The 17,172-nt window shown below is 40.1% G+C and overlaps 1 protein-coding gene across 1 annotated transcript in view; it reads left to right on the top strand.

The window, feature by feature from the left end:
- ART3 (ADP-ribosyltransferase 3 (inactive)) overlaps nucleotides 1–17,172 on the top strand; it is a 101,443-nt gene that overhangs the window by 62,031 nt on the left and 22,240 nt on the right. Inside the window, 2 exon segments of the mRNA NM_001280372.1 lie at nucleotides 2,516–2,588; nucleotides 8,444–9,152. Coding sequence (NP_001267301.1) covers nucleotides 2,520–2,588; nucleotides 8,444–9,152 — 778 coding nt within the window. The 5' untranslated portion in view covers nucleotides 2,516–2,519.

The raw sequence follows: 17,172 nt of genomic DNA, 5'->3' as shown, positions 1-17,172 counted from the left end.
TTTCTTTCTAACCAAACTCCTGCTTTTTAAAAAATCATATTATTTCTGGGAGTGAGTCTGTGCTGTGTATTTAATCTTGGATTGCCAAGCCAGTGAGGTGGGAAAAGGTTGGAACGTATCTCGATTCTAAAGAGTAGAGTTGGATTTTGTAAATATAGGTGTATTTCATGATAATTTAAAATGTTTTCTTGAAGTAATATATGTGTGTACAAAAAAATACACATATCATAAGTATATAGCTCACTGAATTTTCACAAACTGAATTTGTCAATGTAATTGGCATCCATAGCAAAAAGCAGAACCCAGCTAACATCTGAGATGCTCCTCTGTGCCCTTTCCAGTTACTAGCTACTACCCAGGGTGACCACTATTCTGACTTCTCATGCCTTGGAAGTGTTTTGCCTAATTTTGTTCTTGATATAAATTAAATCATACAGTATAAACATGCTTGTATCTCTTTTTTTACTCAAAATTTTGTTTGTGAGATTTATCCACATTGTTATATATGGTCAGAGTTTGTTCGTTTTCATTGCTATATAAAATTTCACTTACAGTTTAACCATTCTACTGTTGATGGACATTTGGTTTCCAGTTTGGGGGTTATGATGAATAGTGCTACTATCAACATTCTATTAATGTATTTTGGTGTATGTATGTGTGAATTTCCTTGGACATTTTTGTGTTTTTTAAATCCACAGTCAGTGAACCCTAAGTGTTCCTCAGCATTGCAGTCAGTATATTTACCATGTATGCGTTACTCAAATGACAGCTGTAGTGGCAGGCATTACCAAATCCTTCCCTCCTTAATGTTATCACTGGACTTTGTCTATACTTGGGATTCTTAACATGTTGTATTTTGGTTAAGTATGCGTATTCATGTTTTTTATTAGATTTTGAGTGCTTTTTAGTACTTTGTTTTACTTGCTTATGTATCCCGACTCCTGACAAGGTACCTGAAATATAGTAAGCTAGTTGAGCGAATGGTGATAGCTGTCACCATTGCCAGTGATTAACAAAGCAAGTTTCCCTAGTTATGTGAATCACTTAGCCTAGAGTAAAATCCATGCTTTAGTTTGATATCTCAGTGTCAAAGGATTAGGAATGGGAAGTCATTTCTCTCTGAGAGAAGCCCAGAACTGTGGGCTCAGAACTGAATGTGCTGTGTGGCTAAAGGGAATTGCTATGGCTTTACAAGCCTCTTGGAGATTTAAAGTGTTAACAGCAGTGATTCCAAGGCATAGTGTGGGGGGGCCAGATATAAATAGCAGAACACAAGTAGCGTAATGTGCCACTGCCAAGCCACTGCTGGGGGTGTTTATAAAAAGAAAAGCATTCCTGTCTCAGCTCTCACTGTCAACAACATCCCATCCTGAAGACTCGCTTACCACAACTGAGAGTGGGGAGTCAGTTTGAGGCCTAGCATCACTTAAACTTCCTCCAAAGGCACAAAAGCCAGGTAAACCTTTTGACTTATTTACACTCAGACTAAAGAAATGAACAATTTTTAGGAAAATCCTGATCAAAGCTTGCTTAAAACATATTGCCTTGTGACAGATATCTATCATCTTATATTCAAATCTTTTTTGGAAAGAGAAGTTTAACGCAAAGTAGCATGTTGGTACTATATTTTAGTATTTTTAGTGAAAACAAAACAAAACTGCTTCTGAAGAAATATGGGAAATTGAGGCCAAAATGATCTATAAAAGGGAAGACTTTCTCCCTTCCCCTGTGCTGTTCATTCTCATTTTTAGAATCCAGAATATGGTGATTGGTAGGATAAAATAGAAGCTTCATTTGAGTTACATTATCATAAATACTGGGATGAATATTAGGCATTCGGCCAATAGTTGTATAATCTTAGAATTGCTGCCTACCCAGTTCCTACTTATTCTTGTTCCCGCCTTCAGAAAGTTATGTAAGACACTTATTTTACCCTCAGGCTTCTCTTGATTGTATTTGGGGGAAGGGGGCCATCTCTGACAATCCACTGCTTTGTACCACTACTGACCTCATCATCTCCTCTGTCCCACTCAAAAGGGCATGACAATGTGCAAAGAGGATAGAAGAATGGATAATGTGCATGGACATATTCCTGGGGAATTCTTAGAAACTGGGAGCTAGGGGACCAATTTGAGACTGCTGTTTTTTAGTCTGATTGTGTTATTTCCTGTGCATGCTGAGGGGAGATTTAGAGATGGGAAGAAAATATGACTCCCAGTGACTGTGGTGGGAGAGATGACATGTCTGGAGGAGTATGGAAATGCACAGACTTAATCTTGAGCAAATCACTGAAATTCTAAGGCGTTTTTGATTCCTCGTCTGTAGAATGAGAGCATTAGACCACTAGATAAAGCCTAATGGCTCTTGTAGCCCGTTAGGAATTTATTGATAATCACTTCCTGACCATGATGCTATCCACTCACATTCTAAATGAAAAAATACACATCATCCTATTCTACTTCCCTACACCTCTTTTTTGAGTCTACTGAATTGAAATTTCTTTATTTTAATTTAGAAAAATGAAGACGGGACATTTTGAAATAGTCACCATGCTGCTGGCAACCATGATTCTAGTGGACATTTTCCAGGTAATGTTGGGAATGGGAAGCATGTGGTCATTGGAATGGAAATTCGTTTTTTTTTTTTTTTTTGAGACGGAGTCTCTCTCTGTCGCCCAGGCTGGAGTGCAGTGGCGCGATCTAGGCTCACTGCAAGCTGCGCCTCCCAGGTTCACGCCATTTTCCTGCCTCAGCCTCCCCAGTAGCTGGGACTACAGGCGCCTGCCACCACGCCCGGCTAATTTTTTGTATTTTTGGTAGAGACGAGTTTTCACCATGTTAGCCAGGATGGTCTCGATACCCTGACCTCGTGATCCGCCCACCTCGGCCTCCCAAAGTGCTGGGATTACAGGCGTGAGCCACCGCGCCTGGCCTGGAATGGAAATTCTTGATATAACATTACCTGAGGCATCTGTGTGTCTTGATGGTGGAAATGAAAGTAGGTAGGATAGGTAAATTAATTTATTATAAGTAGCTCTTTTCATTTTAAATATGTGACAGATTAACTGTAAAAAGTTGAAAAAATTAAAATTAAGCAAAAAGAGGAAAGTAAAGATTATTCATAATTCCTCCACTCAGAGGGAATGATTCCCAACCTGTTGGTGTATACAGGCTTCTTGGCTTTTTTCTATGTGTATACTGTTTTTAATTTACAAAAATGGGTTCACACTGTACATAGAATTTTTTCTTTGCATTTTAAGTTAATACTATGCTGCATGTCACGCATGTCATCAGATATTCTGAATATATGTTTTTCTCCAAATAAGATAATGCTGCATTGTTTGATTACATGTTTTTTAATTAATGACCATTTTCCCACATTTTTTTTTCTGGCAGAACTTTTATGATTTTATTTGCAAATGACTCTTTAAGTATCCTGTAACATATTTTTATGTAAAATATAATATTTCACTTGATTTTTTTTCCCCACGTTGTTAGCTGCCACATTACTTGTGGGTATTTGTGCACCATTTTAGATGCCTTTTTAAAAATACCTTAAATTCTTAAACTGTTATCCTTTTTTGAATTTAATATTCTAATCCATTTTCTATAGAATCATTGTGTATCCTGTTGCCTGTGTTGCAGTATGTTTTTTATTGAAATATAATTTACATACCATAAAAATTCACCATTTTTAGCTGTATACCTCAGTGGTTTCAGTATATTCATTATGTTCTGCAACCATCACCACTATCTGATTGCAAAACATTTCCGTCAGCCCAAAAAGAAACCCTGTACTTATTAGCAGTCAGCCCCAATTTTCTCCATCCCTCATTCCCTGGCAACCACTGTCTACTTTCTGTGTCTATGGTTTTGCCTATTCTGGATATTTCGCCTAAATGGAATCATACAATATGTGACCTTTTGTGTCTGGCTTCTTTCACTTAGCATAATGTTCTCAGGAGTCCTATCAGTACTTCATTCTTTCTTATAGCCGAGTAATATTCTATTTCATGGCCGTACCGCATCTTGTTTATCCATTTATCAGCTGATGGACATTTGGGTTGTTTCCACTTTATGGCTATTACGAATAGTGGTGTTGTGAACATTTATGTACAAGTTTTTATGTGAACATGTGTTTTATTTTTCTTTTTAAAACATTTTCTAATCATATAGTCTTGACATATTGAGATACTACAAACACTATTTGGTTATTTGGTAGCATTACAGAGTAAAGTTTACTTATATATAGGAAATATATATGTAAGAATGAATTTGGGGGTTATGATTTATGATTCATAGCAAAATTGCCTATTGTTGTGAACATGTTTCACTTCTCTTGGATGTACACCTAGTAGTGGAATTGCTAGGTTGTATGGTAATTTTATGTTAACTTTTTTAGGAACTGCCAAACTTTTTCACACTAGCTGCATGGTATTACAATCCCACCAGCAGTATATTAGGGTTCTAATATCTCTGCATCCTTGTGTTACATGTTACTTGGTTTTTCATCATTTATAGCCATCATAGAGGATATGAAGTGGTATTTCATTGTGGTTTTGATTTGGTTTTCAATATACTCTTGCAACATAATTTAAGTGTATTTGTTCTATAATTGTTTCATGATTTGCTTAGCCAATTTCTCTCCTTGACCTTTAGGTCATTTCCATATTTTTGTAAGAAATTTTTGGTAATTGAATTTCATCAGTATGGGCTTTTTTTCTCAGTGGTTATATCAGAGAAATATAATCACCTTGTTCACCTAGCCTTTTGTACCTGTTTTTTAGTACCTGTTCAGTTGTCCCTGAATAGTGGTGGCATTTATGAACTTTGTCACTGCTCAAGGCACGCACCATACAAAATACACAATCAGCTATGGTGTCTGGCCAGAAAGACTTGATGTCTAAAATTAGACATTTGGAGACTGGTTAGAGGCATAGGGAAAAGACAGGAACATAGTAGATCAACTCTGATATAATGTAAGGAATGTGGGAGGTGTTTTCAGGGTCTGGTGTCTTATACGGTGTTGAAGTCTTGAAGATAAATCAGGCATTGGCACCCAAGCTGCACTCTGGTACATTCTGTGCTGTGGAGGAAAGTGCATTTCTTGGCTATGAGATGGCAGTGATTTGATCTCCTGAAGCTCAAATTCCCATGTCAGGAAACTGACCTACAAACCCAGGACTACGGGGGTCTTAATGACTTCCATGGCAGAATTCTCTGTGGCTAGTAATCAAGATAGTTTCTGAAGCTGGCACAATTCCCTCGTTTGTAAAATGGTGTTATTTTTTGTTTAACCTTTTATAAATGTTGTAATGAAGACAGAATTACACTGTTTTTCAAGTGCTACATAAATGTCCATGGTCTTCATAATTGGAAACATTCTGATTCTTTAGAGGCAACAGAACAGTTTGGTTAAGAGGACAAGACGGCCGGGCACGGTGGCTTACGCCTGTAATCCCAGCACTTTGGGAGGCCGAGAAAGGCAGATCACGAGGTCGGGAGATCGAGACCATCCTGGCTAACATGGTGAAACCCCGTCTCTACTAAAAATACAGAAAAATTAGCCGGGCGTGGTGGCGGGCGTCTGTAGTCCCAGCTACTGGGGAGGCTGAGGCGGGAGAATAGCGTGAACCCGGGAGGCGGAGCTTGCAGTGAGCCGAAATAGTGCCACTGCACTCCAGCCTGGGCGGCAGAGCGAGACTCCGTCTAAAAAAAAAGAACAAGACTCTGGAATTAGACTGCCTGAGTTCAAATTCCAATTCCATGTAAGTCTCAATCTCTTAGTTTCCTCATCTTTGTTAAAAAAAAAAAAAAAAGGCGGGGGGCTAATAATAGTACCTACCTCACAAGGTTGCCGAACACTTAGTGCCTGGCATATAGAAAGAACTCTGGAGATGTTTGTTAAACTTAGTGATAGAGTGTCCACACAGTGTGTCTGAGAAGGAAATATGTAGGAAAAGTTCGCAAATGAAAAATGGTTTTAAATAAGAACCAGGTCGTTGTGGCTGTACGATTGTAAGTTTCGTCTTAGACATGTTAACGTTTGAAGGGTCTTTGAACATTCAAGTGGAGGTGTTAAGTAGGCAGATAAATTTGATATATAGGACTGGCACTTACAGGATAGATCAGATATATTTAGATCATAATTGAAACTGTAAGCATGTATATAACTGCCTGGGGAGCGTAGAGTTGAGAGTTAGAAAATACGTAGCCTTGAGGAGCGCCAACATTTAATGGCTAACTGGAATATGTTGGGTCTGCAAAAGAGTCTAAGAAGAAATGCCCCCTTAAGTGAGAGCTGTTTGGGTGGAGAAATGGGTGGGAAGCCATAATGGTGAGGGTTGAGCTATACGTGGGAAATGAAGTGGAGATGGCAAGGACAGACATCTCTTTCAAGATGTTTGTTCGTGAGGGAGAGAAGAGAGATGGGAAAGGAGATACCTAGAGCAGGATATGGAAGCAAGTTTTGTTTTGCTTTTACAAGTTAGTATCTCTGTCTCTCTCTGTCTCTCTGTCTCTCTCTCTTTCACTCTCTCTCTCTCACACACACACACAGAGAGAGAGAGAGTTTTTAAGTATCATTCACATGGAACCTGTAACTTTTTTTTTTGAATCTGTAACTTTAACAGCTTCTGGCTAAATATGTCTATAAAGTCTCCAACTGAGGTCCCTAAGCAGACTTATGCAACTGTGCACCATACAAGTATAGAATAATGGAAGAGGCATTATCCTTTTATTTGTAGAAACTCATAAATGGTATTCCTGGGGAGATTTGATCATCTTATTTTTTGATCCATAAGCCAGAGTACAGGGTTCTAATGTAGTTCACTTGAATATTTTGCCAGGTTCTGTGCTAGGTGTGTAGGATTCAAAGATAAAAATGATACAGATCCTACCCTTAAGGAACTAACAGTATAATACATATATTCCTAGCATGAAATAATACAAAAAAAACACATCACACTGGAGAAAGACCTTATGAAAAAATAATAATAACCACGGCATGTTAAAGACTTGATATGTGCCAGGCATGGGGCAGAGGGCTTTGCATATGTTCATCACGTAATTTAATTCTCACAGCCATCCCACAGTTAAATACTATATCCTCCACTTTATCTTCATTTTTTAATTTATTTTTTATTTTTTGAGATGGAGTTTTGCTCTTTTGCCCAGGCTGGAGTGCCGTGGTGCAGTCTCCGCTCCCTGCAACCTCCGCCTTCTGGTTTCAAGCGATTCTCCTGCCTCAGCTTCCTAAGTAGCTGGGATTACAGGTGCCTGCCACTACGCTCAGCTAATTTTTGTATTTTTAGTAGAGATGGGGTTTCATCATGTTAGCCAGGCTGGTCTTGAACTCGTGACCTCATGATCTGCCCGCCTCGGCCTCCCAGAGTGCTGGGATTACAGACATGAGCCACTGCACCCGGCCTTTTATCCTCATTTTTTTTAAAATTGAAAACTTGAGGATTAGAAATGTCAAGTAACTTTCCCATACCTAGTTAGTAACAAATGGGATTTGAACTCGGATCTGCCTGGCTTCAAAGTGGTGTTAATTACATTACACCACCCTGCTTCTTATGGTATGTGAACATATGTATATGTATAATTTAGTTGTATGTGGTATTATGCCTCTTCAGTTGTATGTGACTGAAATACAGTTCAAACTAGCTGAAGCAAACAGGGAATTTATTGATTCTTACAACTGGTGAAGAGTACAGTTAGGCCCAGTGTCTAAAGTATGTTTTCGGGGCCTCATCTCTACCTCTCAGCTCAGCAAGCCTTATTTGTTGCTTTATTTTAAGACAGAATTCTCCATGGGACTAAAGAATAACTGTTGGAAGCCCTAGGTCAATATTATCCTTAGAGCTTACAGCTTTAGAGGAAGAAAGATCCATTTTTTTCCTCTGGGAGCTCTGATTGCTAGACTTTAGATCACCTGCTTATCCAGGAGGTGCAAAATCATTTCTACCCAGGCCATATGGACAAGGGAGGGGGCAACTCCAAAGGAAAAGGGTAATGTTTGTCATTATGTGTTATAGATCATGAATAATATTTTGCATATGATACTTCAAATTCCCAACAGCCTTGAAGGGTCGAAGAAATCTAGCTAAGATGTTCAAAGCCAGGACTGCCACCCATTTCTTTAGCTTCACATCCATTGTTCTTTGCTCTGTGCCATAATGTCCAGATAAATGAGCTACAGGCACAATCTCACCCATACCTCTCACCCACTGACATTTACTCTTTCACACAAATATGTCACAGCTGAGAAAAGTTATCAATAGCGACGGAATATACTTCCTGCATAAAAACCTACCCAAAATTGGTTATAAGTCAGGCGAGAATTTTGGCAAGGGATGAGAAGGTGGGGGTAATAATGTGAGAGAAAATGATATTCACTAAATTTCTTATTTCAAGAGTATTAATTTCTTTTTCCTTTGAAGGTGAAGGCTGAAGTGTTAGACATGGCAGATAATGCATTTGATGATGAATACCTGAAATGTACAGACAGGATGGAAATTAAATACGTTCCCCAACTGCTAAAGGAGGAAAAAGCAAGCCACCAGCAATTAGATACTGTGTGGGAAAATGGAAAAGCCAAATGGGCAGCCCGAAAGACTCAAATCTTTCTCCCTGTGAATTTTAAGGATAACCATGGAATAGCCCTGATGGCATATATTTCTGAAGCTCAAGAGCAAACTCCCTTTTACCATCTGTTCAGTGAAGCTGTGAAGATGGCTGGCCAATCTCGAGAAGATTATATCTATGGCTTCCAGTTCAAAGCTTTCCACTTTTACCTCACAAGAGCCCTGCAGTTGCTGAGAAGACCTTGTGAGGCCAGTTCCAAAAATGTGGTATATAGAACAAGCCAGGGCACTTCATTTACATTTGGAGGGCTAAACCAAGCCAGGTTTGGCCATTTTACCTTGGCATATTCAGCCAAACCTCAGGCTGCTAATGATGAGCTCACTGTGTTATCCATCTACACATGCCTTGGAGTTGACATTGAAAATTTTCTTGATAAAGAAAGTGAAAGAATTACTTTAATACCTCTGAATGAGGTTTTTCAAGTGTCACAGGAAGGGGCTGGCAATAACCTTATCCTTCAAAGCATAAACAAGACCTGCAGCCATTATGAGTGTGCATTTCTAGGTGGTAAGTGTCTGCTCTGTCTGTGCTTGGCTGGGAGGGAAGGAGTGGGATTCTTAGGCTTAGGGAAAGGTCAGTGAAAGGAGAGTGAGAGGTGTTTGAAAGGTGAAATGACATTCCATCTAGCTTCTTTCATACTATCTCTTTACCCATAGTTAATTTTATGAAAATTGTACATTTACAGTATTATTAAAAGTTAAAAAAAAATTAGCACTATAAGGCAGTGGTTCTTAACCAAAGGCAGTTTTGCCCTGCAGGGTCATTTGGCAATGGTCAGAAACATTTTTGGTTGTCACAGTTGGGGAAAAGGGGGATTGCTACTGACATCTAATGGGTAGAGGCCAGAAACACTGATAGACAATGCATAGGACAGCCCCACACAACAAAGAATTATATGGCCCAAAATGTTGGTAGTGCTGATGTTGAGAGACCCTACTATAAGGCTTACAATAAATAAATAGTGCAGCCTGGGCAACATAGGGAGACCACCATTTCTACTAAAATAAAAATAAATTAAAAATTAGCCAGGCATGGTGGCACATGCCTGTGGTCCCAGCTGCATGGGAGGCTGAAGTGGGAGGATTGCTTGAGCCCAAGAGGTCCAGGCTGTAGTGAGCTGTAATCACACCACTGCACTGCAGTCTTGCAGCAGAGCAAGACCCTGTCTCAAAAAAGAAGAAAAAGAAAAATAGCAGTCGCCAGCCCCACCTTTCCTCAATTTCCACTCCTCAGTGGCATCCAGTTTTCATTCTTTTAGCTATTTCTTCAGGTGCTTACTGTCATGTTTCCAAGTAAATAACATGCTTCAACATGTTATTTCTTGGTTTTTAAATCTTTAGACATCATGTATTGACTTCCTACTACAGAGAATGATTATGTAACCCTCATCTACGTGTATTAGTTAAGAATTTTTTATGTGTTCCGCTGTAAATAACAGAAAACCTGACTGAGCTTTCATTTAATAAGTCTTAGAGGCAGGCTGTTCAGAGTCAGCGCAGTGGCTCATCCATGTCATGTCACTCATGCTCTTTCTTTCTGTTCCACCATCCTTACCATGTTTTGTTTGTTGATTCATGTTTGCACTTGTGACTGTTGCAGCTCTAGGCATCAATCCATGTCCAAGACAAAAAGAAAGGAAAGGGGATGACAGCCAAATCTACTTGTTCAGTAAGGAAAGTAAAAGCTTTCCCAGAAACCCTTACTAAACTCCTGATTACAGGTCATTGACTTGAACAGTTTCTTGGTCACCCATAGCTACCAGAGAAGCTTGGGAAGGGGGTAATTAGCCTTTCTCCAGCCAAGGGAATATAGTGTGTGGGGGAGACAAAGGAAAAGGGAATTAGAAATGGCTGTTAGATCAGTAAACCAAAAGTTTCTGAAAGCCAACACCCTCCTTCCCAATGTACGTCCATTTCCCCCTTCCCATTCTCCCAGCATAGTAAAGACAAGTCATAGCTGAGTTAGAGTGGTTTTTCTGTGCTTAAATCCCTCTTTTACCCCAGGGTTGTTCTATGATTTTTTTGTTTGTTTCCTTAGTTTTTTTAATATCCAATCAGTAATTCACCTCCAAATCCTTTGACAGAAATATAAATTTCTTCTTTCCCCTGGATAATTCCCTCATCATACTGCTCTATGATAAGCTCTTTAGGCCTGCTGAACATCCTGAAATCTCTCATTACCATTCTGAGATATTGCTTCTTCCCTATGAGAGATCTCCTATTTCTTGGATTTGCAACTCTTTCTTGGATTACTACTTTGTTTGGTGTGGTGGGGATGGGGGTTCTGCAGAAGTTTCGGAGAAATGGTCCACTAAAGAAAATTTTCTAAGTCTCTGCATCTCTGAGAGATCTGCCTTTAAGCTTGATTAATAGTTTATGTAGATTTGCATTTCTATTTTAGAAACTATTTTTCCTTGGAATTTTGAAGATATTCCTCCAGTGACTTCTAGGTTCTGTAGCTGTTGTTGAAAGGTATGAAGCCATTCTAATTACTAAAACTTTGAATAAGACTTTTTAAAAACAAAAATCTGGAAGGTTTTAGGTTGTTTTCTTTATTCCCAACATTCTGAAATTTTATGGTGTTGTGCCTTAGTGTGTGTGAGCAAAGGGTTAGTAAACTCCTTCTCCTGTCTTCTGTGAAAATGGCCTCCTGGTGATCTTCCAGCACTCTTTCTCTGCAATCTATGAAAGGTGGAATGACAGCTGTGTGACCTTACAGCATTGCCTGTGGTAAACATAACCCTTGATTGGTAAAGTGCATCTGAGCTGGGAGGATTGTGAATGAACTATAAATACTTGAGGAGAAGCCACAGCTTTGGGCTTTCCTGAATGTGGTGTGACATACCCAGGTGTTCTTCTTGTTGAGTCCTGGAAGGACAGCAGTACTCTCGTACCAATCCTGCATAGGTTCAAAATATATTGTATTTTATATGTGGCATGAGGCTACTAAACTAGAGAGGCTCCTACACCCACCTGTGTAATCTTGTTTCCTTGAACCTGAGCTGTAATTTGGAGGCAAAAGAACAGCCCTGGACTCCTGTGAAGACTTGCATTAAAGGAACACATCTGATGCTGCTCTGCTGCTAGACAGTATGCTTTATTCACTGCTGTATATTCTTCTGCAAAACTGAGTAAACTGGTGAGGGGTTGGCCTTTTTGGGTCTTGAAGGTGTGATTGCCTAACTGAACCAAAAACCATCGCTGCTGGGTCAAGTAAAGTGTGCAGTAGGCCTCAAAGTGGGATAGACTTTTAGATCTTGACTAAATGTAGCCAAGGTACTATGAGATAAAAAAGGCTGGGTGGTAGAGAAGTGCTAATGAGACATTGATGTCTGGGTAGGGACAGATCCACTTATGATTGGATGGCAGAAGCTGTGTGGCTATTGAGGTGCCTAGGGTGAAAATTTTAAGGAAGTCCTCACTCTTAGGGCTGTACCTGCACTTGTATATTCCTGAGAGTGCCTCCTTAAATTTTCTCTAGGCACCTTATTTGCCTCACCCTAGTCCTGCATCTGAGTTGCACCTGAGAAGAACGATTCTAGTTAGAGCAGATGAAAGCTGAAATGAGTAAATTTGGTTGAAAGAAAAAGTGTTTATCAAAAAGATAGGGGAAAAAAGACAAAAGACGAGATGAGAAATGCTGGCTAGGGTTTGGAGAAGAGGGAACCCTGGAACACTGTTGGTAGGAAGGTAGATTGGTGCAGCCATTATGGAAAACAGTATGGAGGTTTCTATCTTTAAATAGAAATTAAAAATAGAACTACTGGTCAGGCACAGTGGCTCACGCCTGTAATCCCAGCGCTTTGGGAGGCCGAGGCGGGCAGATCACCTGAGGTCAGGAGTTCGAGACCAGATTGGCCAACATGGTGAAATACCATCTCTACTAAAAATACAAAAATTAGCCAGGCGTGGTGCCACGTGCCTGTAATCACAGCTACTTAGGAGGCTGAGACAGGAGAATTGCTTGAACCCAGGAAGAGGAGGTTGCAGTGAGCTGAGACTGCACAACTACACTCCAGCCTGGTCAACAAGAGTCCCCCCTCCGCTCCCTCCCCCCAGAAAAACAGAACTACCATATGACCCAGTAATCCCTTTCTTGGGTATACACCCCAAAGAGTTGAAATCACTGCCTCATAAAGATATCTGCACTCTCATGTTCACTGCAGCATTATTCACGGTAACCAAGATATAGAAACAACCTAAATGTCCACCAGCAGACAAGGGGGTAAGGAAAATGAGGTATATATACAATAGGATATTATTCAGTCTTAAAAAAAGAGAGAGATTCTGCCATTTGCCACAACATGGATGGACCTGGAGGACAGTAGGCTAAGTGAAATAAGCCAGACACGGAAAGCTATTGCATCATCTCAGTTATATGTGGAATATATATGAGATCAAAAACGAGAGAGAATGAAACAGTAGTTACCACAGGTGTGGGGAGAGGAACTGAAGAGATGTAGATCAAAGGATACCAAATAGCAGACAGGTAGGATGAACAGATTTGGAGATCTAATGTGTAACATGAGGACTAAAGTCAGTAAAATTGTATTTTACTTAAATAAGGATTTTAGCTCTCTTGCTACATATACAAAAATATGTGAGATGATAGCTATGTTAATTTGCTTCACTATAGTAACCATTTTACTATCCATATGTATTTCATGGTATCATGTAAACCTTAAATATACACAATAAAATTCAGTTTTTAAAAAAGGAAAAGTGCTCATTCTCACCAACCATACATTGGACCTGACCCAAAACCAAGCCAGCTGGGGCCAGTTTAGACGAGCTCATGGGAACTGATCGTGGGTATGCATGTCTTCTTTCCTGCTCCCCCTACGTGACAGTAGCCTGAAGTTGGGCATAGTTTAGAGTTATACCATGGAAATCAGAAAACACTACAAACCAGGGTCTCCCTCCCTCCCTACACCAATCTTGTGAAACTTTATCAGCATAGCACAGCCAAAACCCGGCTGCAGCTGGGCTGACAGAAATGGTACCGCTTTTGGTGTTTTTGATGCCTTTGGCCAGATGCCGTTTGTGGAACCGTTAGTTATATCAAAGCCCTGGCTGCAGTGGCTACAAGCTAAATGTAGCACAGGGGTCTGGTTGATGGGCTGAGGTGGGCAATGGAGCCCACAGACTCCATGTTTCTGAGTGGGATTATGAAAGAACCAAAGAGGTTCTATTGGATTGATTCTGAAAATGCCAGAGTTCAGACCCGCGTGGAGAAGTGCAGGTCATTGTGGAGGCGCACGTGTACCATGTGTTTAGGGAGCTATGACAGTCAGCCATTGTACTCGAGTGTGTTGATTTAACCCTGGGCTGGAGTCCTCTGCCGCCATCTAGAGATGGAAAGTCAGGATCAAAAACTCCCTGGAGTAACCTTTAAAGACAGGCAGTTTGAAACAGTGTGAAGAACAATGGCCAAGTGTTTTAAGAGCCCTAGCTAAGGAGGATGTAGTGAGAATCTTGTTCCATTGTGACTGGATATAACTGAGCCTTTGGATTAAAAAAAGACAATGTTTCTAAAAGGGGTAAAAAAAATTTTTACTGCATTACGTTTAGTGTGCTAAACACAGTCCCACAATGTTTTAAACTTGCCTGTGATTTCCAAGATAAAAATATATTGTGAGTTTTTCAAAAACTAGTTAGCTGAAAACTTTGTTCGTTAGGAAGCAGAGAGAATATCAACATCTCTTTAGATAATATAGTTCCTGGTGGTCATAGGCATTAATCTTGGTATTAATCCAAGCTGATGTGAGTGAAAAGGAGTTACAGAAACCCTTCTCCTTCCTCAATAGAAAATTAGCCCAGGTTAACTAACTTTTATGCTATTTTTCTAGAAAATGCGATAAAGTTGAAATGTTAGCTGTATAATCAAGCTACATCCATTATCATTTAAAATTACTCCATTGGGGCTGGGTGCAGTGGTGTGTGCCTGTAGACCCAACTACTGGGGAGGCTGAGGCAAGAGGATCCCTTGACCCGAGGAATTCAAGTGCAGCCTGAGCAACATAATGAGACACCCATCTCTTAAAAAAATTACTCCATTGGAAAATTATACCTCAATTGGGAGGACGGTGAATGAATTATAAATACCTGGTGGGAAGCCATGGCTTTGGGGCTCCCTGCACCCTGCAGGGCAAATATACCAGGTTTATAGGAAGAAAATTTATATGCAGAGAAATAGTAGAGCACATATCATCCCCTGAACTCTCTCTTTTTTCTTTTTTACTGAACAGAGTAGGCAGAGATTATCTGGCATTTTGGTCAATGTTTCCATAGAGAGAAGCGTGCCTGTATAATGCTCTACATAATTTATAGAGTAAGAGGGCCAGGGAATATTGTTCCCTGGCTGGAAAGTAGCCTTGATAGAAAGGAGGAGCCTGTAGACTCCAGTGGCTAGTAGTATTATTTTGTAGAATTTACTGAGACCTGTTGAGCCAGCTCTCTGCTAAGCCATCAAAAGGGGGAAAGAAGGTGAGCCTACAGGACTATCCAGATTTATTTGTTATAAATCTACCCCAGCCCTTGTGTGCTTATTAAATGTTAAGTATCTCCATTGGTTCTGATTGGCACCTTTCTTTAGCATTTCCTGGGAGTAGCAAAGTTTCTGTACTGTTGTCTGGGATTGTCTAGGATTGAGACATCAATAAGATCCATGTCTCTAGGCCTAATAGGAAGTGACATATCCAACACCATAAGAAATTCGTACTTCTAAACAGTGGCTGAAATGTCCCTGAATGCTATAGCAAATTCACCAGGCTACCAAGGAATATTTTTAAATTTCAAAACAGACACCGCCATACTTGATATTTGTCAGACACTGGGTGAACTACTAGCTTGAGGTGGAACTCAGTTTCAAAGTTACATGTTATATCATAGTACATTCTGTTTGATGACATCATAAATTTGCAAAGCTGGATCTTTTTAGCAATTGTTGTAATGAAACCAAGTATATGTGAAAATCAATGTGGCATTTATCAATACCCCAAATTAATAAATATTTATATCTTAACACCTTAGTAAACATTTGAAAAAATAGCACATACTTTTTAAAAGTACTATTATTTTATTCTTAACAATAATTACTTGCTAATGGGATGTGTTTGCTTTTTGGACATTCACAGCTTCTCAGACCCTGGAATCAGATTGTGTACTATCTCATTTCCTGTTCCACACTGATTTTCACATATACTTGCTTTTTGCGACAACAATTGCTAAAAAGACCTACCTTGCAAATGATATGGTTTGGATCTGTGTTCCTACTCAAATCTCATGTTCAATTGTAATCTCCAATGTTGGAGGTGGGGCCTGGAAGGAGGTGATTGGATCATGGGGGCTGTTTCTAATTATTTAGCACCATCCCCTTTGTGCTGTTATCATGATAGAGTTCTCACAACATCTGGTTGTTTAAAAGTGTGTAGCATCTTCCCCCTCTCCCTCTTCCTCTTGCTCTGGCCATGTAAGACGAGTCTGCTTCCCCTTCACCTTATGCCATGAGTGTAAGTTTCCTGAGGCCTCCCCTGCCATGCTTCCTGTACAGCCTGCCGAATCATGAGCCAATCAAAACTCCTTTCTTTATAAATTACCCAGTCTCAGATATTTCTTTATAGCAGTGGGAGAACAGATATATGTCATCAAACAGTTTGTAACATGATATAACGTGTAGCTTTAAAACTGAGTTCTACCTCAAGCTAATAGTTCACACGGTGTCTGACAGATATCAAGCCTGGCTGTGTTTTTCTTGAAATTTAAAATATTCTTTGGAGGCTGGGCGCGGTGGCTCACGTCTGTAATCCCAGCACTTTGGGAGGCCGAGGCGGGCAGATCACGGGGTCAGGTGTTCGAGACCAGCCTGGCCAACATGGTGAAACCCCGTCTCTACTAAAAATACAAAAATTAGCCAGGCATGGTGGTGGGTACCTGTAGTCCCAGCTACTCGGGAGGCTGAGGCAGGAGAATCACTTGAACCTGGGAGGCAGAGGTTGCAGTGAGCTGAGTTTGCGCCATTGCACTCCAGCCTGGGCGGCAGGAGTGAAACTCCATCTTAAAATAAATAAATAAATAAAAATATTCTTTGGTAGCCCTGTGAACACCTCAGCCACTGTTTAGAAAAACCACAGATCTAATGGCAGGTCAGCCACATGTTTGTGAAAGTGGATTAGGTTTTAGGAGCCAGGTTTGGCCCTTTATTGGAGGTAAGATTTCCATATGACAGTGGAGCTTTCGAGAGTTCGTCCAGCCTTATGGGAATTTAGTTCAGAGAGAACGTATTGCATAATAAGATACTGGTTTAGTGAATCATGACTTTTCTTTCGATAAGACAGTCTGTCTCGATTAGGCCCAGTTAACAGGCTAGCAGTAGCAGCCCTGCAGAAAGAGGAAGTCCTCGTGACCTACAAATTCTGACGTAGCCTTGTTGCCAGAGATTCTAATCAGCTGTGAGTATAGTCATAGACATTTGTAATTTCTTTGGATCTGAAAGAGATAGGGAACTTGTGGGAGGGCTTTATTTA

Source organism: Pan troglodytes, chromosome 3 (genome assembly GCF_028858775.2).
Source record: "Pan troglodytes isolate AG18354 chromosome 3, NHGRI_mPanTro3-v2.0_pri, whole genome shotgun sequence".
In the NCBI taxonomy this organism is placed as follows: Eukaryota; Metazoa; Chordata; class Mammalia; order Primates; family Hominidae; genus Pan; species Pan troglodytes.
Note: the sequence above shows the minus strand (reverse complement) of the source record. Positions and strands in the feature narration are given on the sequence as shown.